Source organism: Haliotis cracherodii, unplaced genomic scaffold (assembly GCF_022045235.1).
Source record: "Haliotis cracherodii isolate W230 unplaced genomic scaffold, xgHalCrac1.p SCAF_1, whole genome shotgun sequence".
In the NCBI taxonomy this organism is placed as follows: domain Eukaryota; kingdom Metazoa; phylum Mollusca; class Gastropoda; order Lepetellida; family Haliotidae; genus Haliotis; species Haliotis cracherodii.
Window position 1 is genome coordinate 54834851 of NW_027266264.1, and position 27578 is coordinate 54862428.

Genomic DNA, 27578 nt, shown 5'->3' on the forward strand with positions numbered 1-27578 from the left:
ACAAAACGGTACCAGCATCACAGATACCAATAATACATGAGATACATATAATTACTTTAAAGTTAAAACATGTATCTAAATAGAAAATTAGAAGGATACACTTCCGACATTTTTCGTATTTTGTTTTCGTTTGGAGAGAGAAGTTGTGATTGGTATCTGATGGGTGCAAACAGGTGTTCCCTTCCGCCCAGGCCTTGCGGCAATGCTATAGCCCAAAATGAAACAAGCCTTGTTCAACAGGTTCAGACTCAAATTTCTATCCCACTTGGGCTCCTTTTAAATTTAAATATAATTTCTCGTGTCGATATGTGTCAGAAGAAATGAAATATTACAGCACTGGTGAATAGGTTATATGCGCGTCAGCGTCAGCGTCGATCCTATAATATCCTTTTATGCAAAATACATATATACTGATGAATTAAGGTAGTAATACTACGCAAATATGTGTCCAGATGCATACATGTACATCAGTATCATCTCGTGATCTTAATTCGTGCTTTGAGCCCTTTTTCTACCGGAGATTCTGGGGTGTTACATCACACCAGAAAGCCAGGTCCAAATTCAAGTCATAATTTCATGGTCCGTCTTGTATGTTGGAAACCAATATCGCAATATGGCTAAATATTGCTGAACGTGGTATTAACCCGATTACTCACATAATTATTCCATTGTCTACAGTCATCTACGAACACTGTACTATCTTTAAGGAGGTATATCTGTATCATCCAAATGTCCATACATATATGTCCACATTTATATGTATAAAGCAAGTCGTCCTGCACTCTTCCCTAAAAGATAAATGTTAAGCATTTCCTCTGTATGAATTTATATAATGTAATATCGTTTTAATGTAATGCTGATGCAGTAAACGTACCACAGATCTGATGCTAGAATAACATCTAATTTCTGAAATGAACATATTTTACAGAAAAAAAACAGTTGTTTAAACAATACTTATAAAATATAAGAACAAGGAGCCAAGAGCCAAATATTGGGCTGTGTTGGACATATTTGTTTCGGGGTCTTATGACAGACAAACCTGATGCCTTTAAGTATAAAGATAAGTAAGTATAGATGTTGTACATATTCAAATATGTTCGTGATTAACCCAACCTTGAAAAATATTGAAAGATGAGTGGTAACTATTTATGCCATTATTTCAAATTAGAATGAGAGCACATCAGGAAAGCATGGTACTTTAATATACGTATCCTGTTAACCCTTGTTATTCTTTTTTAAGTAAGAGCAGCATGTATATCGAGAGTATAGGTTTGGTGCGTGACTTATCACACAGTACTTTCAGAAAGTGTGCATATTCTGTTTATCGGCAATAAATAACATAAGACGATTCATACGGGTAAATACGATTTACTTCAGAACTAGTAGAGATTATTTAAGGTTAGGGGGAAATGTATGTAATTAATTAAACTTTGGCCCGGTTTGAAGGATTTGGGTCCTGGCTTGGGCTTTGTGTTGGACGTGTAGACGGCATTTCCAGGTTTGACGTATCAATGACAAAAATGATGTCAGATGCAATTCTCTGCCTTTTCGGGTGAACAACTGGCTTGCCTTTGGATGTGTTTGTGGCGGGTGCCACTAGTGGATCGGAATGAGCTCGCGTTTTTGCGAGCATCCAATGTCATCATTTATTATGGTGAATCATGAAACATGCTCCTGATGTTGTCGCAATGGTGCAGTTGGCGCTACTTTTGGCAAGGGTTTCTCATGATAATGGAAATGCTTATGTCGCTTTTGTTGACCGATAAACATGAAAAGATATAAAGTTAGTGTATATGGTCATGTAATTAAGAAACAAACGACGAGTGGGAGTTGCTTATTGTACGATAAACAACGACCGAGACTCGTTTATTTCTATATGAGATATCAACATTACGTACAGCCTCTTTTAGGGTGTTAAATTAGGAAAAAATACACGCTTTACAATATTTACCCGTACTTAAATAATGATGATTCCTTGAATAGAATCCGACAGCGCCCATGCTAGATAAATCCATTTTAGGATTTGAGTTTGGTCCCGCATATTCTCACAATTTTCTCGTCAATCATCTGTACCTTTTCTCCCAATACCGATTGTCATATCACTCTCATTTTCGGATTCTCCAGCAACATTTATTGGGAACAACTCACGAGACACATACCTCTCAAAAATAAGGTCAAATTTACAAATTTTACTTTTCAAGTTGCGAGTGCATGTTCGAATCTCAATAAATGACGTCATGATAGAACAATTTTTATCGTGAAATAAATATCGCTTCCTTCTTTGTTCTTTGTGATTTATCGCGTAGCTATCTTATGTCATCAAATGCCAATTTCTAATTGCTTTATCATGACGTATCCGTGTCATGTAGCAATAACATACACAAATATCGTTGACTTCGACGTTGAATAGTGTCATGAAATATGATTATCCTCTTGTGTGCAATATTTCTGGTTGATAAATCTAACATATTCTTACTTTAAGAATAGCGACTATACATTATTATATATCCCTTATCAGGTCTCTGTAACATTTGCAAAATGATACAAATATAAAAATACAACTGAACCTAAATGTAATGTTTTAATATCCTTACGTTGCTGAGTGCAGCATTTAACAACAAACAAACAAAACATAATATCTTTAAGAATTATGTTAACAATTCCGATGCTAAAAATAATCTCACAATCTCCATACCTCTTTCTCTCTATGAAAACATAATAACTTTTTTTTTAATAATCTGAAGGAATAATAATGGCAATACTATCATAATTATCATCATTATTTATGTTACTTATCCTCAAGCGAAGTAGTCCTCCACATTATACATTCAGTGTAGAAGCCCATGAACATATGAACTATGTAACATACATTCATGGAAATTAGATGAACAGTTGAAGTTAGCAAATGATATTATTCGGTCGAACGTCTATCAGCCATCTATTCTATTCGTGAAGAACATTTCACGTGGAACCAACAGAGGGAATTATGACTATCGACTTGCTAATTATTTTTTATATTCATGCCAGCTCAAACGATCTATTGGCTTGATTTATTGTTATGGTATCCACAAAATAAGTAGGATCCGATTTTTTCCGTTTTTGTTGAAATAAAACTGAATAATATTTGCTGTTTACATATCAAAGTTTGCCAAATTGTTACAAAATGTTTGCCCACAGCAAGGCTACGTATCCCCAACATATTGTGCTAGGAACAGTATCACTGGACTGAGGGAGGGCGGTATTCCTCCTTGTGGGTCACCTGCTTGGCAATATGGGACGGGAAAACTGCAGGGGGTGAGGGCAGTTAAGTTGATGGTACAGACAGATAAGAGAGATCATTTTACAAATGTGAAACCTCAGTCCACAAAGGAAGAGGCGAAAGCTGAAACTTGGTGAGGTTTACAGAACAAAGGCAGTTATTTCTAGTTTCTTACTGACTCTCGAAGATACATTTAATAAAACAATTAATGCGTGTGTGTGTGTGTGTGGGTGTGTGTGTTTGTGTGTGTGTGTGTGAGAGAGAGGTAGAAGAAGATTTGTACACCATAAAAATGGCAACGCATGTAGTTGGGGTAGATATGTTGAATGCCCGGCCAGTATGACCTTTGAGTCACTACAGTTTCAGTCATTAAAATGCGTAAAACAGTATTTGAGTGAAAGAAAACACTATAAGTGAGTGAAACAAAAGACCTCAGTACAGGCACACCCAGTCCCCCAACCCCAAGTCTGCATGTACGAATACTCATACCCACCACATCCTCAACCACTTAACTTACTCACACAATCATCTGACAACATGTTCGCCAACCCTCGTATCACAACGCATGCACGCATGCACACACACACACGCACGCACACACACACACACACACACACACACACACACACACACACACACACACACACACACACACACACACACACACACACACACCACATTCTACTTTACCCACCATTATGTCTACGTCAGACATCATGGATCCATGCGCATGCTTTGATACATAATCCATCCTCCCACCATTCCCCAACATCCATCGAACTATAACTATATCCGCCCTCATGTATCGGTATTCGTGCTTTCATACATACATACATCCCCCCTACCATTCCCCTACATCCATCGCAGTATAACTATGACTATAACCGCCTTCGTGCATCCGCACTTATGTTCACATTGCATTGCATATGCATCGAATTACACGTTTAAAATATCGTAAATATTTTACAACATGTACATATTATATATCAGCAAACAGAGATTATTATAACGCAATAGATTTCGTCCGTCAAAACATCACAGAAAGAGGGGCAGCCTGGAATTTTACAATGGCATCTGAATGCACTAAGACGTTCAACTGGTCAGGAGGTGAGAGTTGCGGAAGATTACGGTAAACTTCAGTTACAGATCTCCATTACGAATATCTAAAGTATGAATAAAGATCACAGCTTGCTATGGCGTGTACTTCATGCCTGCAGAATTAGCAATGTCCTTAGCTTTAAATTGTATGTCTAAATGCTTATGTAGACAAAGACCCAAATGTATATAGGCATGACCATATTATATTCTACGCAAATATCACCACATTTAAAAACAAAGCTAGATTGAGTCTTTGAAGGGCATTAAGAACTGATACACACAAGGAAAAATATTTATGGATGTCAACGGAGGAACACTGCGTTTCGGAATATATACTTTCTCCTTCATCAGGTGCATATTATTAAATGCTATGAGGCAGAGAACATATATTTATACCTGTAAGAACAACAAAAGTAAAAAGATATCAAAGATGGGAACGCAACAAGGGAAGCCAACAGATAACTGGCATGGCGCTGATTACCCCGCCTCCCGTTTGCCCATTGTCCATTTCCCATTACCAATCATTCATAAGTTAAGTTTTGGCTTTAATTTGTCCATTGATAATCAACCATCAACGTCTATTATCTCCACCCTAAAAATATGTAGTTTACTGAGAAAGTGGTATCCAAATATAATGTGTGTTACTGTTGACCACTTTCTTAAAGGCATTGTTGGTTCAAAGCTTTCGGTCATAGAAGCCGTGCCATTTTTCTCTTGTCAGAGGAGTACACAAAGTATACGTCATCTGGACTAACATTTTTGGTTCGGTGGCTGGGTTAGATCGCCAACATTGTGTTCTGGCGATTGGGTGCCTCACTCACAGTGTGGGTTCAAATCCCGGACGGGACTCAACCAAAGAAAGTACGAGAATCTGTACTTTACTCAGAAAATTATAAAATTTGTTGTCAAGAAAACACAATAAATGTATATTCGGCTTTGGATGGGTAATGATATCACAGACATATACGGATATTGATGATGACTTGGAGGAGCTTCGTAACGCACGTCTTCTCAATTCAGGGATTGGTAAATCCAAATATGTGTGTGCGCGTGCGTGCGTGCGTGCGTAAATGTGGGCCTGTTGGATGTTACATAAAACATTCATCTTGAGCGGGATGGTAGTTCGAGTTGGATTAGCATGTTAACTATATGATCTTCTTTAGGCAGAGAATGCCGCGCATGAATGTATTGATGAAATTCCTAGGTACATGGGACCTTTTCGTCCCCAGGAATACCCACAGTGGAGACTTCAATGGGGATAGGGTGTACACAATGTGCTACCTGGTAGATTGTGTGTCATCAGACCGGACAACGTTGGTCTTTGACTGATTGTGGCGTAAAACACACTAATGTCTTATTCATTTACTAATATCGGAAATTGAATGTTCATCTTAATTGTTATTGTTGAACATGTAATATATTTTTAAAGAAATAAAACAGTGACATAATAACTACAACTTTATGTGAGCGCGAGTAGCTTTTTTGGAATGAGATGAATAAGTCTTATAAAGTTGTAAGCTTCACAACCGTGTAACTATGAATTGACTTTATTGGGTAATCAAAAAAGAGATAAGACCTAAAATAGCCAAATTCCATACGATTTCACTTGTCCACCATCGTGGATGCAAGGCGAAAACATTTCAGCGCGTTTGAAGCCACTGAGAATGCCCCCTGCAGAGTTGGACGGACATTCTGCGGTGGCGCGGCTGAGTTGACCAGAGGCTATCAGCAGTATTTCTTGTCCAGGTTATTTAGGTCAGATGTTTGTGTGTGTGTGTGTGTGTGTGTGTGTGTGTGTGTGTGTGTGTGTGCGTGCGTGCGTGCGTGTGTGCGTGCGTGCGTGCGGGGGGGGGGGGGGGGGCGTGGGGGTGAGATTGGGGGGATAGATGATAGATTCAGCAACAAGTATGGTCATCTTGAGTGGGAGGGTATTCGCAGATGGATTAGCATATGAACTATGATTCTCTTTAGGCGGAAAATGAGGATCCACGATGTTCGACCTGGTGGAAGTGTGTTACCAAACCTCACAGCATTGGTTTTTTGACTGACTGTAGCGTCAAAACAAACTCATTCATTTACTTGAACTGAATGTTCATCTTAATTGTTAGGGATAGTCACGGAGCCATGATCCAGAGTACAGGGTGTCATTAGATAGAAATAAACTAAGTAATAATAGGATTACCAGAAAAACGGGGTTTTACACACAAGCCAATAAACTTCGCTCATTAACACCAGAGTAAGTCAGTGCAAGATTGAAAACTGCCCCATAATTATGTATGACATGCTTGTCGGGTATTGCTACATATATATGTGAAAACAAAGTTATTAAAATGAAGAGCAAAACTGATGAAAGTTAACAATAAACGTGTATACGTGTTATATCTTCACTGCAAAAATAATGATTGTTTGTCTTTAGTATTAACATTCAAATACGTTATATCTGTATTAGCGATATTGTCTTGGTTCCACCGGTGAGTCACGCGTTAGCCGTACTATCTCGTAGTATAATTGTATTTCTGAAGACATCACGATACAGTTTTACGATGCATCACGTCTGCACTAGCGCTGGATAACAGCCTTGTGTTTGGGTGTTTCAGTGGTTTAAATCGCTGCTCTTGATATTGTTGATTGAACTTTGATACTATGAACAATATAATGTTATGTGAGAGGATGACTTTAGAACGGTAACATACTAATAGTATATAGGATGACATAAACAGAACAATGAGAAGTTCGTCCAGATTAGTGTATAGGCAACATTTCATAAATAAAAAAATTACATTCAACAACTCCCCTTTTAAGTCCATTTTCCTGACTTATAAGTAAATGCAAGAACAATCGGCCGGAATACAATGTATAGTTCTTGTCCACTTCCATATGACTATATAGCATACAATAAGCTATATATCACTGGGGATACTCTTCAATTTAAATGGAGTTACTCGTTACGATTCCGAACCTTCACGTGACTGTGTTTATGAACCATTGTAAAAATAGTGGTGACATTAATTCTAGGAAACAATACGCGAAATCGCGCATGCACAGAACGGAAAATTTGGTCAAGGCATTAAGTAATCCGCATGCGCAGAACGATTGATTTCAGTACTTCCGCTAAGCGCTTCGAGTGCAGCGTCAAACGCGGGCCTGTAATCTAACACGCGGGGACTGACCAATGAAAACTGAGAAGTAGAAATACCGGTAGACGCTGTTGCTTGATTGACAATGTCAATCAAGAAAGGGAGGAGCTTAACGCTATCGTTCTCTCCCAGTAAATTCCGATGTCAAATAACGACGTTATTTGGACGGAAAAACGATGGTTTGAAAACGTCCAAATAACGTCGTTTTTCCGTCCAATGACCATATACGGAAAAAAACGACGTTTTCGTGTTTGCAGTGTATTTTAGGCCATTTTCGATGGAGAACCAACAGGGAGGGGCCAGTACCGTCAATATATGTCAAACGCACTAGACAAGGCATATGAAGCTGTTATTGATGGGATGGCTATAAGGAGAGCTTCTGAGAAATTTTGTGTACCGTTTTCGACTTTACATGATCGGATAAGCGGGAAAGTGTCAGTTGACTGTGTAACAACTGGAAGGGAGCCTCTTCTTTCACTTAAGGAAGAAAAGTTATTAGTTGACCACATCGACGTCATGGCTAACTTTGGATATGGTTACTCCAGGGCAGAGGTTACCGCTATTGCCACTGATCTTGCGATCCATCTTGGAAAAAGAAGTAAAGATGATCCACCTCTTTCTATGCAGTGGTTTTACGGTTTTGTTAAGAGATGGCCTGATCTTCGTGTTAAGAAGCCCCGATCTTTAGATCTTCAAAGAGCCAAGGCAACATCCGAGGAAACCATTACCCAGTACTTTGATGAACTCGGCAGCATTTTGAAGAAATATAGGTTGGAGGACAGTCCACAGAGAATCTATAATGTAGATGAAAAGGGACTTGTAGAAAATCACGTTCCACCTTCCATAGTTTCAAGTCAACAAGTGCCAACAGCTGTTGTAGCACCGAGGTCAAGCACGACAACTGTCATCGGATGTGGTAATGCGTCATGAAATGCTATTCCCCCGTTTTTCGTCTTTAAGGGACAAAGAATGCGAGAGGAGCTTTTGTCAGGTTGTACACCAGGATCGACTGGAACTGTTACGGAGACGGGATGGTCAAACACGGAAGTTTTCCAGCATTATCTACAATCTCATTTCAAGAAACACGCTGTCGCCGCTTCTGAAGAGTTTCCGTTGTTGGGCTTGTACGACGGTCACAAGTCCCATATTTCCATTCCACTTATTACCTGGGCGCGTGAAAATAATATTGTTCTATTTGTGCTTCCAGCTCATGCTTCACATGTTTTACAGCCGATGGATGTTGGTTGTTTTGGACCCTTTTCTAAGGTTTACAACAACCTTCGTCACAAGTCCATGCGTGAGAATGCTTCATCATCAATTGACAAACACTCGATTTGTGAATTAGCATGCAAGGCCTATAATCTCTCACTCACTACTTCTAATCTACTGTCTTCTTTCCGAAAATGTGGAATCTATCCATTCGACAAGTCAACTACTACCAAAATCAACTTTGCCCCGTCTACAGTCTTTAAACAAGCTTCAAAGTCGAATGGCGAAAACGATGACGGCGATCAAACTAGTTCCTTGAGAGATGTTTTCAGCAAGAAGGCAGTGCCTACCAAGAAAAGAAACGTTCTCAGTGCCGTTGTTGGTGGTAAGCCGATAACAGAGTCTTCAATTCTGGATAAAATAGTTTCACATCAGGCTAAGACATATGTGCCAAAGAGGAAATCTCAACCACCTTAAACCTCCAAACCAATTTCGAAGAAGAAGAAATGCACCCAGGCATCGCCCCGACCGTCAACAAGTAAAGCAGCAAATAATTCTCCTGTATCTATCAACGATAACGATCTTTTGGATTGGTCTTCTGACAGCGACAGAGAGGCAGATAATGAAGTTTGTTGTGTTTGCAGCAAACGTGAGCCACAGGCAATTGGCAACTGTTATTCAGAACTTTACACTAGCTGGGCTCAATGCACTCATCCAACCTGTCAGCATTGGGTACACCTTCGTTATTGCACTTCAGTGCGTGTAGTCAGAAGAAACTCAGAATTCTGGTGCCCTTGTCATAACGAAAAAGAAGAATAATATCCAGACTGTACCTTGTGTAAATATGTTATTTTTTATGTTTTCTTCAAATTTTAACATTTGTGTGGGATTTTCTCTAAACATTACAAGAAAAACGAAAAATCCGACAACGTGGCATTGTGTGATGTACTGTGACACGGATAGGACTCCATATATTCCACTGTATGCGGGAGAGCGAGCCAACCAATCAGGTGACCGAACTTATGTGACGTTGTTTCTAGGTCATGTTTGTTTACTTCAAACATGGCGGGCGAAGTAGCGATCGATCTGACAGTGGATTTCACTGGAACTTTGCCAATATGGACGCTAATAAACAGTAATTAAGGTGAGCTTTCGTTTTCTTTATGTTTGCTTTGTTTCCCGCTAGTACGGCGCGGGATTGCTTATGTGATCGAACTTATGTTACGCAAGGATATTTTGATGTGTAATATTAGGGTTAGTCAGCACTAGTCACTTACATTATGTGGCATGTGGGCAGAGAAACATCCCACAACTTCATGAGGGTACTTTTAATTCTTTTATTGTATGGATGCATTGTGATCTGTCTGTTATTTTAATTCTGTTCTTGTGTTCTTTACATATATTTTCATAACATTCATATTTCACTGACAAAGCACCGAAGACAAGCATCCGTATCAAAACGATAAAGTAAACGACAAAACGATAGAGTAACAAGTATTAATAACATGTCTGAATGTGGAGTGTTGCGGAAATGTACATATTTTATTTTTTGTCTGAGCAAGAGTATGTGCACAGTCGCTGTGTGGCTGAGATATTGCCGATCCTTATGCATTGGAGGCGTTTTGTACTTTGTATGTATGATTTTGTATGTAAGTAAAGCTGTGTGTTTAGAATTGTACGATGAGTAACTGTAATGTGACTTTCAGTATTCCTACTTGAGTAATTATTTATCGATTTCACGTTTTTGTGGCCTGAAATTTGTAAAACAAAATAATTCAAAATAACATTTTATCCATATTTTGAAAGATCAATGAATGATATTTGTATTTCTCTAAAGAGTATTTTATTTTGTATTTGGTATTTCATTACTCTAATGTCTTAAAACAACACGTTTATAGAATGAGGCCAAATGTTTTTACCAATATATGTTCTCATAATAGTCAAAATACCAACAAAATGAATATAACTAACTTATACAAACACATTTTAACCATTGATATTTAAAAAGGAAACTCAATTTGTTATTGTCCCCAGACTTATTAAATAAGTGCAGATAAAATTAATGTATATTTTCACTTCAGTGGAATACCAACCTTCAAAATCTATTTCTAAATATGTTTTTTTCCATATAATTTTATTGTTTTAATATATGCAGTTATGTTTTAAAATCTTGGTTGTGTTATATGTTTATTCCATATATTTCAGTTATGAGTAAATCTCATTTTGTTTGTTTCTTTAAATTCCAACCAGGGATCTTATATTTGGTTCGCCCAATGGAATAATTATAAAATTTAATTTTTGAGAATCACATTCACCATCAATGTAATACACTATAAAGTCGTAATAATGCCATTAAAGATGGTCACTGAAATTCTCATTCTGAAAGTAATTAAGATTTAAGCTCAAGTTCAAGGAATTGCATCTGTCCAATATGCAAAGGCATGAGTGCCAATTTATTGTTCCAATTTCAAGTGGCATCAACTTTTCTCGATAGCAGTAAATTGCTGAATAAAACTCTAAAAAAATTGACGATGGATATTGCTGCAGAAAAAAATATTCTGCCAGTTATTTCTGCATAAAAAATACATTCAGCCAGTTATTTCTGCCAAAAACATTCTGCCGGGTTTTTTTCTGCAGAAAACAATTCTGACAGAATTTTCTGCAGTAATGCATTTTCAGAGCCAATTTTTGAACTTATGAACATGTGAATGCACTGGGACGCAGATTATTTGGAATGGTCTCCTTGAGATCTTTCCAGTGATATAAAATATGTTTTTGTAGCTCGCTTCCTTCTGTGTGGTCAAGTTCGGACTGCTGGCCATTCCGAAGTTGTCCTGCGCTGCCTTATCCCCGTATGGAAAGTGGTTTACCGATTTAATTATAGCAGTAATTCATTTAATCAATTCAGTACTCATTTAATGATATCAGTTATCAAGACATTAAATAATATCATTAACTGTTGGAAGATATCGTGAAATGAAAAAACATTAATGATATTCCAAAAAAAGAAATATTTTGCAGTGTATTAATGATTTCAGTTACTGTTACCATACTTACAATGAATAATGATATCATGTATCCAGTAACTGATATAATTAAATCAGTAAACAAATTACTGATACTGAATTATTGATATCAATAAACGAAATTATCATCTCAGTTAATGAATTACTGATATCATAAACATGAAGAAATGACTTCAAATCATAATTTCAAATTATATACATGTATTGTTATGCAAAACCGTGTAAATGCTCTAGAAAAATAATTTAAAACTCTGATATCATGAAAATATATTCGGGATATCAATAAATAGGGTTTATCAGAAATAAAATGAGCAGTGTTTATGGTCATGAATTGTATTAATGATATCAATAACCTTAAACCCTTTTTCAAAGTAAGGGAAGGGTCGAAATGAAATGCTTCAAGAGAATTTTTAAATAAATTCTTATTGAACAGTGTTAAATGCTTTTTAAATGCAGACGACTGTAATGAGCAATCCAGGAATTTGATTAAAATAGCAGTGATTCAACAAATTCTGCTATCACCTAAAAATCTGTTTTTTCAAAAACCCTGTTCGAGTTTATTATACCGGTTAATACTTGTTTGACTCAAGACCCACAGAGACGATTTTACAATCGACGTTGAACAGACGTAATGGACGCAAATTCATCTTAAATCTTCATCACGGTCATCTTTTGGGATACATATTACTATTTAATGGCTTTGAAATCGCCTCAACCCCGTTACGTTGATCGTGTCGACCATTTTGACAGTGTACTTTAAGTAAATATATCACGACGGTTTGTCACTGTCACTGACTCAATGAGGTAGGTTCTTAACGGACATTTCTCATCGAAAGATCATAGTATTTAGATCTATTCGTTGTTACTGTAAAGCAGTTAGAGCATACACTCGTTTATGTCATCTCTCGTTCTGATCATGAGGGACTATTTCCCCCGCGATACAGTTTGTTGTCGTATGGCGGTCTGTGTGAACATGAAGTCACACGTGCAAACTGAAGTTAATCGAGGAACAAAATAGGTATATAAAAAAATATGAAACTATTCATTCACTTTGTGTGAGTTTATTTTGGTATGAACCTATATAGAGTGAGGGCCAAACTGTATTAACGTCGGAGATTTCGACAACGTACACAACATATCTGGCCCTGACTCTATGAAGGTTCATACTCCAATTGACTCACACAAAGAAAATGTCAGTTCTCAATGCATTTTAAGAAACAAGAAGCATTTCGTTCCAGGCTGGCATTATCTTCATTCTAGCGCTTCTGCAGAAGCGCCGATTCCACCCCGAGGTATGTGGAGGGAGACTGGCATTGATTGTGTGAGTACCATTTCCTATGCAGCTCTGTGTATATATCGTCTTCATCACACATATATAATTGCAGCATGTAATGACTAAACTTATATACACAAGGCCATCTCTTAGGATTAATGGTGTTTGGGGCCTGGAACTAGGGCACACCATGGGTAGTATCAAGTTATGTGATGAAGTGCTTACCTTACATGTCTGTTTTAAGGATTAGAGAGGACCCATTAGTCCAATATATTGGTATTTTATCTTTCCAGTCCTCTTCCTCTACTAGATGGCTACGACAACCGTGTCTCATACGCCGCAGCCTTCGGGGCCGTCACCAACATCATCGCAACATTGGCTATGAACGTGGATGCATCCACCGACATCAACCTTCCTTCCTGGTCTCGGGGTGGGTCTCCCCTATAAGTTTCTTTATGTACTACAGGTAGATCCCGGGAAGTGTGGCGGCTCTTCGGGACTCTCATACCCGTCATCATTTCCTGGTATGGAGCTTACATTAGCAGTCGATTCGTAACATTCAAAATCATAAGTTGTCAAAATAACAAGCACAATCGCATCGGCGTGACAACATAAAGTAGTCATATGACACAAGAAGCACACCGATAGGACGGCAATAGGACAGTGGCATTAGAACAAGAAGCACAATGACATGACGGCGAGAAGCAATGCCAAAAGGACTAGCGTACTAGTATTATGACAGGAAAAAGCACAGTGGCATCGAATGAGGTTATTATAGCGGCACGGGTCACTTAATTATTACTATGTACAGAAAATTACTGTCTCAAATAATATGATAGCACCAAACAACACAATGCCACGATAGTTGCGAAAAAGAAGAAGGCATGAGAACGAGAAGCACAATGGCGTGGCAACGAACGGAAAACTATAATGACAAAAAGAAGCACAATTTCATTACTGTAAGAGTGTCAGTGTCATGACATCTAGATTCACATGAAACATAAAACATATAGAGTCATAATGCAATGCTCACTATGGCGTCTGCCTCAGCTGTCATCCCACGTACGTTTGTCATCTATTTTGTTATGATAATGTTAAACCTCTCGGAGGTTCAGTAAAAGCTGATAGTATCTGGATCTGTTCTATTCCAGTGCTGGTGCTGCAGTTTCGAGTTCTGGAGGCCTGCATCACATGTTTTCCACTGTTCGCCTGTATTTCGACACGACACAAGCTGGCTGGGGCAGTTCTCGGTGTCACATATAGTTCGATACTGTAAGTTATCTGTTGTTAACATCCGTCGATGTGCTGAAATCACGAGATACATCCCCTGAACACCTTATACTGATCTCTTGATAAATTTTAACCATAAATTAACTTGTTAAAGGATAAATGCAATTTAGTAATACCGATGTAGCTCTGTAGCGCTAGCTCTTGCATTTGAAATCTGATACGTGGATGGATGGATGGATGGAAACGCTGCCTTGTCGAACCCACCACGAACTTTTCGGAAAATGCGAAGACCGCAGCCTTCTGCATTACCTAGAGTGTTAGAAGGGTTGTGGTCCAATCAGCCAGCCCGGGTACTCGACTATGTCAGTCAACAGATTGGGAGGTACCAAACCTAAGGCGCCGAGAACAATGGTACCTTGGATGCAAGCGAGACATTTCGTAAGCGAGGTCGTAATATTTGCCATGTTGTTCCTGAATCATGTGAATCACATTGGTTTGAATAGGGACATAGAATTCAATTATATCAAAATGATTGCATAGGATTTATCAATTTATCAATTTATTGCATCCACTGATACTGTGTTGGACAGTCTCATTAAATTCATTGCATAATCTACGTTTCATATTTACATTGTGATGCAAAAGTCACACATTGATGGTTTCGAGTGGGAATTGACTGTTCCTGAGCAGCAAACAGAAAGCATTCTGTTTCACTTTTCAGGCCAGCCGACTTCATCTGGTCATTGCTGGTCCTGTAACATACTGCATATGAATTCTATCATCATCATCATCATCATCATCATCATCATCCCCTCCACCACCATCATCATCATCATCATCATCATCTTCATCATCATCATCATCATCATCATCATGTGCTGCATGGCTTACGGATTTCTTTAATATTGCAGCTTAGGCAGTACGTCCACTGAGGCCGTACAGGCCTACTGCCAGCCCTCCCACGCACGAACAGTAAGAGTCATACCGATTTACAAACACATCACGATGGTCCAAGTGCCAAGTATATATTATTCAGATTAGTTACATAGGCGTGCCCTAAGGTTTAACAAAATCCAATGTGTAACTTTACCTTCCAGGTGAAGTATATATGCCATGCGAACCGATATGTTGTTCAAAGGACACGTTAAAGTTAACCACCGAACGAGACCCAAAGGCTGAACACGCGACATAAATATGTTGGAATTCTCTTTTCATTTCATTGTTATAACTACATACTATATTGAACAAATCTTAAGACCATTTTAAGTCACGTTTTGGCATAATGCAGCGCTCGATGGCTGCCTTTAACCCTATCTCACTCAAAATAAAAAATGACTAATCACGAATATCAGATACATCTTTCAATAACTTGCATCGTTTAAAGGTATTTCAAGCGGTATCGGTTCTCATCTACCTCCCGGATGTGCTGTGCTTCTTGTATCTTATCTTCAAGTTCCTTCATGCCATCACGGAGTGCATCAGGTCAAACACATACATAATAACTGTGAGTACTGTTGGATTTTCATTTTCCTCTCTATGACGTATTTTAATTGAACTTTCCTTCGATTATCGGTAAACGACTTGCTGATTCAGTTTCTTTAAATATTGCTGTAAAATATGTCGATATTATTTAGCATTTTGGTGTGATATAACCATTGATAATGCCGCTAATACAAATAATATGACTATTTTATGTATATTTTTACACACAAAAGGAGCCGCTGAAACGGGTGTACACTCACCAGCAGCAGTATGTGCGTCTAGTTCTACACAGAGACTATGACCCAAGGTATCGAAATGCCGTCAGCGATGTGGTTGAATCGAGACTTGTAGAATCCTTCAGGAAGAGAAATGCATTCATAATGCTGGGACTGGGACTTCTAGCAATATGTAGAACTGTAGCAGTATAGTGACATGCATTATTGTAGCATTGCACCATTGTAGTCACAAGTATGACTGTAGCTTTATATTAGCATGAAGGTTTAGCATAATAGGAACATGTAGGATTGTAATATAATAGGAACACGTAGGACTATAGCTTAATAGGAACATGCAGGACTGTAGTGGTGTGGAACCATGTAAGACTGTAGCATAATAGGAACATGTAGGGCTAGCATAATAGGAACATGTAGGACTGTAGCGTTGTGGAACCATGTACATGTAGGTCTGTAACATTATAGGAACGCGTAGGTATGTAATATTAAAAGAACGTGTAGGACTGTAGCGCTAGCGTTGCGAACCCTGTAGGTTTGTAATTACATTATAGGAACATGAAGGACTGTAGCTCTATAGTGCCATGTAGGACTATCATTGTAGTGGCATATTCTACTGTAGCATTATTGTTACTTGTAAGTCTAACATTATAGATGTACTAAGGATTATAACATTAAAGTGACATCTGTGACGGTAGCATTATAGTAACATGTAGGACTGTAGCATTTTTGTGGTACTGTAGGAATATAGCATTAAATTTTAAGCTAATTAAGATATTTAAAGAACTGTAATATTATAGTGGTACATGCATTTTTAACTGTATCATTCTTCTGGCATATATGAATGTATAGCTAGCACAGTGACATGTGGGCATGCAGCATCTTCGTGAACTGTTGCATGATAGTAACAGGCCAAACTCTCAAGCGCTCTGTCAAACTGCATCATCTAGTGGCAGCAGAACTAAATCAGTGTAGCGTAATTTATAACACGCAGATATGTAGCATTTATTAGAACACATAAACAGTGACAGTTTTGTTTTTCTTATTAAAAAGTAATCAAAATATTTCATATTTATGCTCTGTAACCTTCAAACTACCGTGATGTTGCGCACTGTATAACACTGTATTTCAGCATAGAGACGACAACCTGTGATAAACTGATCTACAGATCCGTGCCTGGATTCAAATACCCTGTACGAATTATATCTGTGGCCTTCATACTGCTAGTTCTTCTATACAGAGTAAGTAGAATGCGGTTATCTTGAACCCATGTATAGTTTAATTATACCACGTCTATTGATTTAAAACCTCATTATACCAGTAGAGTGGCGGACGTTTAAACAACGTAATGCCACACCTGGTCACACACGGGTTGCTGTTAAAACCACAAAATACTACATCCACTAACACCCGGGTGGAAGTTTCAACCATTTCATTTATGATCAGTCATCATCATACATATGATCGTTGCATCCAATTACTCCCCAGAGTACCCACGTAGGGTCTGTAAGTGAGTATGGTTTTGTGCCGCTTAAAAGAATATTCCAGAAATATGCTTCATGCATTGTACCCTTTTGGAGACTCGTCTCCGGGCTTTCAGGGTGACTAGCGTACGCTTTGACCACTGGCTGCCCTTATTGATACCAAAGTGTACATTAATTTTGAAATTCATTTATGTTTTGTTATTTGGTTAAATTGCATGTATGTATGAAGAAGATAGTTAAAATGTTCACATTCGAAATAACATGGAATTCCTCGGAAAATCCAAGAATTCAAAGGGTCACCGTTGGTGCCATCACCACAATCGTCATATGTGGGGCATGGCGGACAAGACGTCTAGGGCGCCGCAATGCAGAGTTGTCTCCCTTAGGCGTGCCAGAGATCATGTGGTCGGGAGTTCGAATCCAACAATTCGCCCTGGTTATGATTAGCACTCACATTTACGACTCATGTGTTTCACCAATATGTTAGTTCCACAGATCTGCATCACTTTGGCCATTTTCGCCACATTATAATAAAATAACCTAAATTCTGTTCAAAGCGGCGTTAAACCAAACTCACTATAATCACATATGTCAGGGTTGAAATAACGCCACGTTGTTATCACACAGAAAACAGAGATTTATAACATACACTAAGGTTTCGTTTCATAATTATGTTTTGAATGTATGCATGTACATAATTAAATTGATTCTTTTCCAGTTTGGATTTGCCCTGCTTCTGTTTGAGTCTCTAATTACCAACTGGTTAGAGTCTTATTTCGTCGGTCACAATTTTCCCTTCGGTGAAACCAGGACGCCAGTTGTATTGGATCTATTTGCAGGTATGACACTGTGGAGTGGGCTATTCGTTCGCTTTCTGAAATGATATACTCTGTATTGTTTGTATTAATACTATTACACGTGGTATGTGAACGCTCACGTTGTCAACAAGGTAAGAACTGATTTTAAACAATCACAACAGCTTGAGGTCAGATAGTATTGGGTTATGTCTTTGTTGATTTCCTGGAGGGTTCTTATTCCTTAATTGAAACTTGTATGTATATAATATAAGGATAAATTAAACATAAACATGTGGAAAATGAAATCAGCCATTATAATAATTTAGATGAGGTGAAACACTACATTATGGCGAGGAATATTTTATAGGTTTGGTAAAGTGCTTGCCAACGCGTGAAGATGAGGGTACGACATGCTTTTCTTGAGAGGCGACTAACTGGATCGGGTGGTCAAGCTCGCTGACTTGGTTGATGCTTCGTATCGATTGATCGTATCACAATAACGTAGATCGATGATCATAATATCAATCATTGGAGGCTTGTCTGGTCCAGACTCGATTATTTAGGGTATAGCTGGAATATTGTTGAGTGCGGCGTTGAAAAATTTAACAAACGAAAAAAAAGTTCTTGCCACTAAATCTCATGGGCATCGTAAACTATGTAGCGTTTCCCTTCGTCCAAAAACACCCAGCAAAGACAGATTTTATCTTATGAATAAAATATAGCAGGATGTCTAACCTAAGTTGCAACGCCTTTATCAGACAGAATTGGTAGCTTTGAAGAAAACGCTCCTTTCATGATTTTACGACTCAACATTACCTCCTAGTAACACTTAATTACCAACACACCTGATCAATGATTTTTTGTGTTGTCTTGTGAGAATTGTATGAACCAAATGCGCAAAAGTAGTAGGGACCTTGTTTAATCCTTAATACGCCAAATAATGCCTTCCTTGCTGGATGACGTATCTCGGCCGCTTTGAATAGAGCGTTTCATTTGATGGTTGCCCAATGCGCACATACAATATCCGCCGTAGAAGGTTTATGTGTATGTCGGCTCTTGCAAGTGCGATACATTATTATGTATACGTAAAAGGGTATATGCAAAGAGACTCTTGTCCCGGCCAGTGTATATAGCGGGAATTTTTTTTCCAAAATAGTTTATTTTAGCTCATATAATGGCGGATCCAACTGGTAGAGCAGGACACCCTTACCTTTTAGGTGTAATCACTGATGTTCAGTGATTCACCAATATAGTTGGGCTTTTACGGCCAATTGAATCTGTTGCGGCAGATAATCAAGATTGAATATTCTCTTGGGTTGATTTTTTTAATTACATCATACGATACATATTGTTTTCATCCTCAACGGAGAGTGTACATACATGACTAAGTCTCTTTATTTTTTCTGTGTGTTTATGTTATATTTTCGACCATCTGTCTTCTTTTTAGGTCTAAACATAAAACAAAGTTATTTTTAGAGTTTCTTCTCTTATAACGGACAATTCTTTTCTCATCTAATAAAGATTTATACACTATATACAGCACATGTCGTTAGCTCAAATTCATTTAAAACCCCACTTCTGTATAAACATACATGTATTAAATAACTATGTATATTTAAAAAAACGTATTTAAACCCATGTTCTCCGCCCAAGATCATTCAGTTGAAATAACGAATTGTGAGTCGTTTTGGGAAACCTCTAACTTTAGCGTTTCTGGAACGGACATTTCACGAGTAATTATATTTTATGTTTCGCGATTGACACCCAATACTTGAAGGATCACATAGAGGTATCTATATTATCTATATTAGTCGGTTAATTTTGAATTTGTTATCTCCAGTGACTAAGTCAGATGTACATATGTTGAAGGAAGATAAAAAGGTGTGCAAGAAAAATTTATGCCGAGATGCTTACAATCATTTCAATGTTAACAGGTTTTTACCACGTTTTGTTTAGAATAACTGCCAAAATAAAAAAATCCAGTACGTTTATTGAGAACGAATGATATCATCAGCAAATACCGTAATATTAATATTTCCTCAATACCTAGCAAATATATGTACGCCTCGCGTACCTTTACGGAAAACGACAAAAGGAATGGACTTACTAAGCAACCTTGTTGTAAGCCTATATGTAAGCCTATATGACACATTCAGAGTAGTAATGGTCACATCTGATACAATTTTTAACAGACACATTGTGTTTCTATGCTTTTTTATTTTCGTATTCGAACCATTTTATCCTTACATGTATTTCTTTTGCCATGTGTTGAATGTTTTATTTTGAAGAACCCGTTTTTCACATATGATAACTTCGAAGGAAGATGCTGAGTAAGCAATGATCAATTATTGTCTTCCTGATGCGAATTTGACGCAGTTTGTTTCCCATGTTGCAGGCGTGTTCTACACCACAACGATCGTATGTGTGATAGTCACTGCATTCTACATCTACCTGTTTATGAAGAGCTACAGGTAAACAATCCAATGCAATTAAACTGATTAAGCTGTCATTAATTCATTGGAAGACCATCATGATCCTGTTCTATTTTCAGACGTCATTTGCTGCGCATGTTTCGGGGAAACAAGAGTTTCATTCTCGATCAATTGCCGAAACCACACATAATGATGGTATGTATAATAACAATATACCTACTGAGACAGATGGTCGCAACTGAATACTTTCTTAGTCCTATTTATTTTCAATGAGAAGTATTGCCCTGCCAATATACTAGTAATATATAACGTCAAGGCCAGAGAATAATCAGTCTATTATCCGATAAAATAGTTTAAAATAGTTTTGCGTGTAAAAGCCGAACAACAGTGAAAATTATATGATTGGATGAAAATGATGTAAATGGATAATTAGTAGCCTGCTTTGATTATGTATGTTACAGCTATTTAAGGACGTGGGATGAATAAAGGATAAAAAAAGCGTTCGCTCATCAGGCGAAATACCAGAGTTCCCGACGTGGGTATACTTAAAATCCTGTCGGATTATCTCTTTGGCACTTTTGCTAATTCGGCATAAACCCTCACTCACTCGCTGACAGACACTTGACTCAGACAATACCTTTGATTATGTATTCGGTAATCGAACCTATATCTAGACTTATAGTAATGGAATATTCAAAGCTGATTGGGTGAAACTCATAATCCGGACTATACCGTTCCAAGTGAAATCGTTTGGATAGACCCATTTTCCTTACGTTGTGATGTCCATTCAATTATACTTACAAACAAAGTTTGATAAGGGCACTTTTGCCCCCGGGAAGCATTATGGGAGCATTTTAATTATTCCAGAAAGTATTATAATCATTATGAAAGTTATTGATTGTGCTGCCATGAAGGAGAATTAGACGTTATTCAGGTCAATACTTCTATGTTTGGGATGTATAACATTACTAACATCATAGAATATTTGAGAGTAAAATGTGTCGAAAAAGCTTTTGTTTTCAGGAAGCGTTGTATTCTAATAATTGAGGATCAGCAAATCTTTGGGCCAAGGCGATTTTCTAAGGAGTTGCACTTGTACATGAAGGCAGTGCACTCATAAAATAATATTGATCACAGGTATATTTTCCCTTGTGTATTTAATCATGGTAGAGGAAAATTTGCAAATGCATATGAAAGAAAAATGGCTAGTTGTCTGCAATTTGAACATGTCTGACAATTTTTTACTTTTCAGTGGACCAAAAAGGACCATTGTCCTTGTTCGTCCTTTTTGCAACAGAAATTACCCTGAAGGCGTAATCCCGGATAAACGGGCCCTGGTACCGGTTATATTAACGTGTTTTTCGCAATGGTTTATTTGAAAAGAAGAATGTATATTTTCCTTTTTCTGCTTTCAGGCCAGCAGCATGCGCTTTCCTGGATATCAAGTTGCATACATGTTGTGGGGTAACAGCTTCAAATTATTTTAGTCACTGATAATTATGTTTAATCTTTCTCAAATGTTACGTAGCAATATCGGATAGGTCTAGATGCTGAAGCATATCGAAATGTAAGCTGTACAATATGAAATGCGGTTTCAAGTTAATGTTAGTGAGATATTTAAACCTCCAGACCGTAGTTTGTTTGTTTGTTTGTTGTTTAACACCGCACTCAGCAATATTCCAGCTATATGACGATGGTCTGTAAATAATTGAGTCTGGACCAGACAATCCAATGATTGACAACACGAACATCAATTGGTATCGATGACATGTATCAACCATGTCAGCGAGCCTAACCACCCGATCCCGTTAGTCGCCTCTTAAGACAAGCATAGTCGCCTTTTACGGCAAGGATGGGCTGCTGAAGACTTATTCTACCCCGGATCTTCACGGGCCTCCAGACCGTATCGTAGCCTGAGATTTGTTTCCGGATTAACGAATCTTTGGTACTGAAGTCACTTTGTATACAAGATCGTCCGGAAGGTGATGTTTCAGGATTAACAGGGTCCGGGCTAGCGAGGTTTCACACAATAATGTTCTCGATAATGCTTATATTGTAAATCAATTAATTAATTTTGTGTATTCTATTTTGCAGGGTTTGGCCTGCTGTTTACTGCACTTTTGGTCGTGGGCTTGATGCTCACCTTCGGGATATATCTGACCATTATCTATCACGTCCCGACAAATGTTCTTTTATCGCTGTTACAAACAATAAGGTACATCTAGTTGTGTGAACACTACGGTGTTATTATTGTTGTAGCAAAAAATAAGGTAGTTTGATACAGATTCGTGTCAAAACAGTGCCCAAAACAGTGCCGTAATAGCTGTTACAAAGGACAAGGTATGTTAAATGTCCTTTTTGGCCTTTTCAGGATTCTGTATAATTTTTGTTTTGTGTTTGTTGTTTAACGCCGCAATCAGCAAAATTCAAGCTACAAAATGTATGTGATGGCAGCATGATATGACGGCGAGTCTGAACCAGCAATGATATGACTTTTGTGTGCAACGATCAACGCCGTCGGGCTACGATGACACGCTATCAACCTAATGACGGAGCCTGACTACCCGATTCATTTGGCCGCCTCTTACGTCCAGCATCAGTTGCTGGTGACACGAAATCCCCACGGGAAGAAATCGGTGTGATAGTTATGACATGTGTTCATATAAAAAGGTGCATTGTTCAATTGAAAAAAACATACATAATATACATCATGTATATGAATAACTGCTTTTATGTATACTCCAATCAACACTAAAACATACCGCTAAGAGCGTTGGTACAAACGTTGTCATATTAAAAAAAGACATAAAAACAATATAGCTAATTCTGAAATTTGAAAAGTAATTCCGTATTTGACAATTAAAATATGTACTGATGCAACTATATCACCATCTCACAAACACATGACCATGATGGATAAGGAATATGCGAAGTGGCGCTTTTTAAATAAACATTAAAGAAAAACAAATAAATATTTGTAAACATTAAGCTGACATATTGATACTTTCAGGAGTTTTGATTTTTAGAAAATTATGTTTTGTACAAGTGTTCCAGCCATGGCGTTGCTGTTGTTCTATCTACAAGTTGTCCTTGCCAAACGTGTACTGATGCAAGAGAAGATCAAGGTTACAGATGACACACCTCCTCTAAATGTGGACAACAGGTACTGTAACAGTTTCAGTCTCAATAGTAATCTCAACCTTACTGTTTAGAGACCCTGTTGTGATTCAGGGACAAATTTATGAGGATCAGGTGGACACAATGTGTGGAATGGATGTATGTGCTTAGGATGTCACCAACTGAAATATTGTTGACTGCGGTGTACAACATTATTGATTCACTCACTAGAGTTTGGAGTTGTCTGTCTAGCTCAAACTCTTTAAAGTCCCGTGACTGTCTAAGTGGGGATTTTTGGGAAGCCTAGCGTTCGCTCGTCACGCCGAAAGTCCGGGTTTGATTCACTTTATGAGTAAAATATGTGCGGCTCATATCTGTTGTCCACCAGAAATCAATTTCGAAATGATAGGTTCAATAACAATAATCAAACCATACCACGAAAACGTGTGTTTTATGGCCGACACAGTGTTTCCAATAACCTGATCATGAACAGATCCAATTACAGATCATTAAGACACATGTTGCTAATAACTTCGATGAAAATTCAATATAATTTCAGGCGCTTTTATGAATGCTTTAATTACTACGCCTTGTTCGGAAATCTGGCCATTGGAATGTTTTCGTGTTTCTGGAGAATTCTACAAGGGTTCATTTTTGGTGTCTTAATGGTTGGTCGGCTGGATCACAGCATATATGCAAGGGGCTGGGAACACAGAGACAAAGGTATGTCAAGGCTGTTTTTTAGCCTTTATATTATCAGTCGTTATCGTTTTGAAAGTTCTTTCTTTATAGCAATTGAACTGTATTTCAATGATATGACAACGTGCCTGCTGAAAGAAGCACATGTACAGGTCACAGAATGGTAATGTGGACGAATTTGGCTTTAAATCCATCTCCAGCAGATCCATGCTCGGCTGTGAAGGTAATGCTTTACAGTGATTTGCGTCGCCTTTGGCCTCCGCAATGCCCTCAATATATGCTCTTTTAAGAAGGACGGGGTACAAATGGCCCCGCCGTCTAACTCACTGTGCAGAGTTGCCTGCCCCTATGATCATGGGATCGAATTCCGATTCCCCCTGATAAATATTTTTTTCAAATACGGTTTGGTAACTCGTATCCTGACATGCATCAGCCAAGTCAGCGAGCCTGACCACCCGACCCCGTTGGTCGCCTAGCTCTTAAGACAAACATGGTCGCTTTTACGGCAAGCATGGATTGCTGAAGACCTATTCTACCCCGGATCTTCATGGGTCTCATATCCAGTATAAGATCAGACAGTATTTATGTGCATGTACGCCTCTGATTTACGGATTAAAAGGCAATGCCAGTCACAATAAGCCGCATTCAAGCTCTGTCAGTGGTATAATAAAGACGTAGGGCACCACAACCCTTGATGTGCTTGTTTCTATCCTATATATGTCTTTCAATTACGGCTACAGTAGTTATCGCGGACCGTCAAAGATATATCATTTGTCATGTTTCTAACCAACTGCATCGAAGTATCTAATATGCAATCTTGCAACTTCTTCATTTCAATGACGATGTGACCACATTTTGCACAGCGCCGACGGTTCGTTACTGTAGACGCTTCATTTCTCGATTAGAGCTGTATGTATATTGTCTGCACGACCATAAATCAGACTAAGCGAGACTACGATTTCGTATAGTACCAAACACGTGCACGTAGAGAAAGTAATGACATTTTCTTTTTACAATCTCCTAGCCCCATGAATATAATAAATTCACGTTTGGAATCTAACACGGATCTTCAGTGCGACGCGCGAATACAACTGCTGTAAATGAGCAATGTTACACATATCTTAGTATTTCGTTTACACAAACATGTACATATACAAAGCGAATCGTGATCGTGACTGGAACAGGAACACATCGAATCGTGCTCGTGACTGGAACAGGAACACATCGAATCGTGATCGTGACAGGCCTATCGAGCTGTGATAGCGGTCGGAACGCGAACAAACGGAATTGTGATTGCACCTTGAGAGCGAACATATCGCATCGAGGTCCGAAATGTTTGTACCATTAGTTTGTGCCTTAATCGCGATGAGAATTTTTATTGAAGAGGAATAGTTATTTCACACTACATTATATTACCTCTTTAATTTTAAAAACTGTTGTGGGAGCGTAAACTTGAGGTACCTTCTCTCTAGTAGTAACCACTCTCATGCACGCCAGCACACATCATTAATAACGGTTTCTTCTCACATATAGGTTATCTGTCGTACATCTCCATGCTGCACGTGGAGAACGCACACAACCACCCGATGTTGAGAGTCTTCTGTGACCTGTTACTGACATCTCTGGATAAGGATGGACATCAGCACATATCTCAGACACCGGGTACGTTTTATTTGCCGTTACCGTTTTATTCATGTGTTGGGTGTTAATAAACACTATAATAGGGATAACATTTTATGCGCCATGAGGTATATATTGGTACATGTGAACAGTGAGTATGGTTTTAAGGATATACAACTCATTGTAGTGAGATACTTCCATGCCACCTCAGGTAAACAGAGAATGGATTTCACATTTTATGTGTAGTGTTGAACCCGAATATTTAGTGTGCCGAGTCAACCACCATGCAAAAATACCAATAATCGGTAACATATGTACGCTCGCCTTTTTGTGAACACCTGGTATCATCCCTTTTTGAAAGCGATTCATAAACACATGATCATGATATAGTCGGGACCGTGCAATGGATTTCTTAAGAATAAGAAAAGGATTTTGTCACTTTTATTACAACATTGCCAACACTTGCCTATATATATTTGATGTCGAACATAACGTAGCTGTAGATCAATAGCTATTGTCCACGGTTCTTAATAATCAATATTTATTGTTCAAATATTGTAATACATCAGAAAGCAATGCTTGTTTGCAGAAAATACAAGTAAGGTGAAAATGATCCATATACCTATACATCGTGAAACAAAGAGAACCGAACACAACATTATTTCTCCTTGGACAATGTATTCGGCTTTCACTGTATGTTGTACAAAGTCAAAAGGCAATATGACAGTGTAACTATGTTCTGGATGTGTTAATATAGCATTCAGTTTGAACAACCTTTGTTTTTTTCTACTAGCAGTTTTTAAACCATGAATGCTTAATAGTTTGAGAACGTTCCTCTGATCTGATTTCAGTGAGAAGAAATACCAAAGCTTTAAGAAGATGGCTTGTGGCTTACACGCTTATCAACAACCCAGAACTTGCTCAAAGAAGAAAAAGAGTTCTGAGTGGAACCAACAAGAAACGTTGGTTTACCAGAATCCCTCAAGCGGAACTGGAATGTGCTGTTGACTGGCCCATTGATGACGGAATCAGTTCTGTGGAATTTGCTTCGAGCGGAAGGAATGTTTTGGTTAATCACGCAGCCTCTGAATGCCATTCTGTTCTGTGATGGGACAATGCTTGTTACTGAACAGTGCTTGTGATGGGATAGTGTCTGACTGGACAGTACTTTTGTAGGGACAGTGGTCCGTGCTTGTGAGTGGACAGTGCTTGTGATTAGGACAGTGTTTGTGATTGGACAGTGCATGTGATGGGATAGTGTCTGACTGAACAGTGTTTGTGGTGGGATAGTGTCGGACTGAACTTTTGTAGGGACAGTCCTCATGAGTGGACAGTGTCTGTGATGCGACAATACTTATGATGGCACGATAATTATGATTGAGCAATGGTTTTATTGGACAGTACTTGTGACTTGTGATCATAACATTCAGACCATTTCTTAAATTTACTATCACTTGGTTTATGTCTTCGCCCACTGAATTACTA

At 38.3% G+C, this 27578-nt stretch overlaps 1 protein-coding gene and 1 pseudogene across 1 annotated transcript in view; both read left to right on the forward strand.

Annotated features, from left to right (window-relative positions):
- The window catches only part of LOC139465720 (stimulated by retinoic acid gene 6 protein-like), a 37143-nt gene extending 9871 nt beyond the window's left edge, over positions 1–27272 (forward strand). Inside the window, exons 2-17 of the mRNA XM_071247549.1 lie at positions 12968–13050; positions 13296–13432; positions 14154–14274; positions 15144–15204; positions 15617–15736; positions 15948–16021; positions 17077–17185; positions 18147–18267; positions 20621–20696; positions 20777–20852; positions 22073–22121; positions 22752–22872; positions 23704–23820; positions 24334–24497; positions 26007–26135; positions 26945–27272. Coding sequence (XP_071103650.1) covers positions 12968–13050; positions 13296–13432; positions 14154–14274; positions 15144–15204; positions 15617–15736; positions 15948–16021; positions 17077–17185; positions 18147–18267; positions 20621–20696; positions 20777–20852; positions 22073–22121; positions 22752–22872; positions 23704–23820; positions 24334–24497; positions 26007–26135; positions 26945–27201 — 1815 coding nt within the window. The 3' untranslated portion in view covers positions 27202–27272. The remainder of the gene's footprint in view (positions 1–12967; positions 13051–13295; positions 13433–14153; positions 14275–15143; positions 15205–15616; positions 15737–15947; positions 16022–17076; positions 17186–18146; positions 18268–20620; positions 20697–20776; positions 20853–22072; positions 22122–22751; positions 22873–23703; positions 23821–24333; positions 24498–26006; positions 26136–26944) is intronic.
- On the forward strand, positions 7768–9522 carry LOC139465709 (uncharacterized; annotated as a pseudogene).
- Positions 27273–27578: the final 306 nt, after the last annotated feature.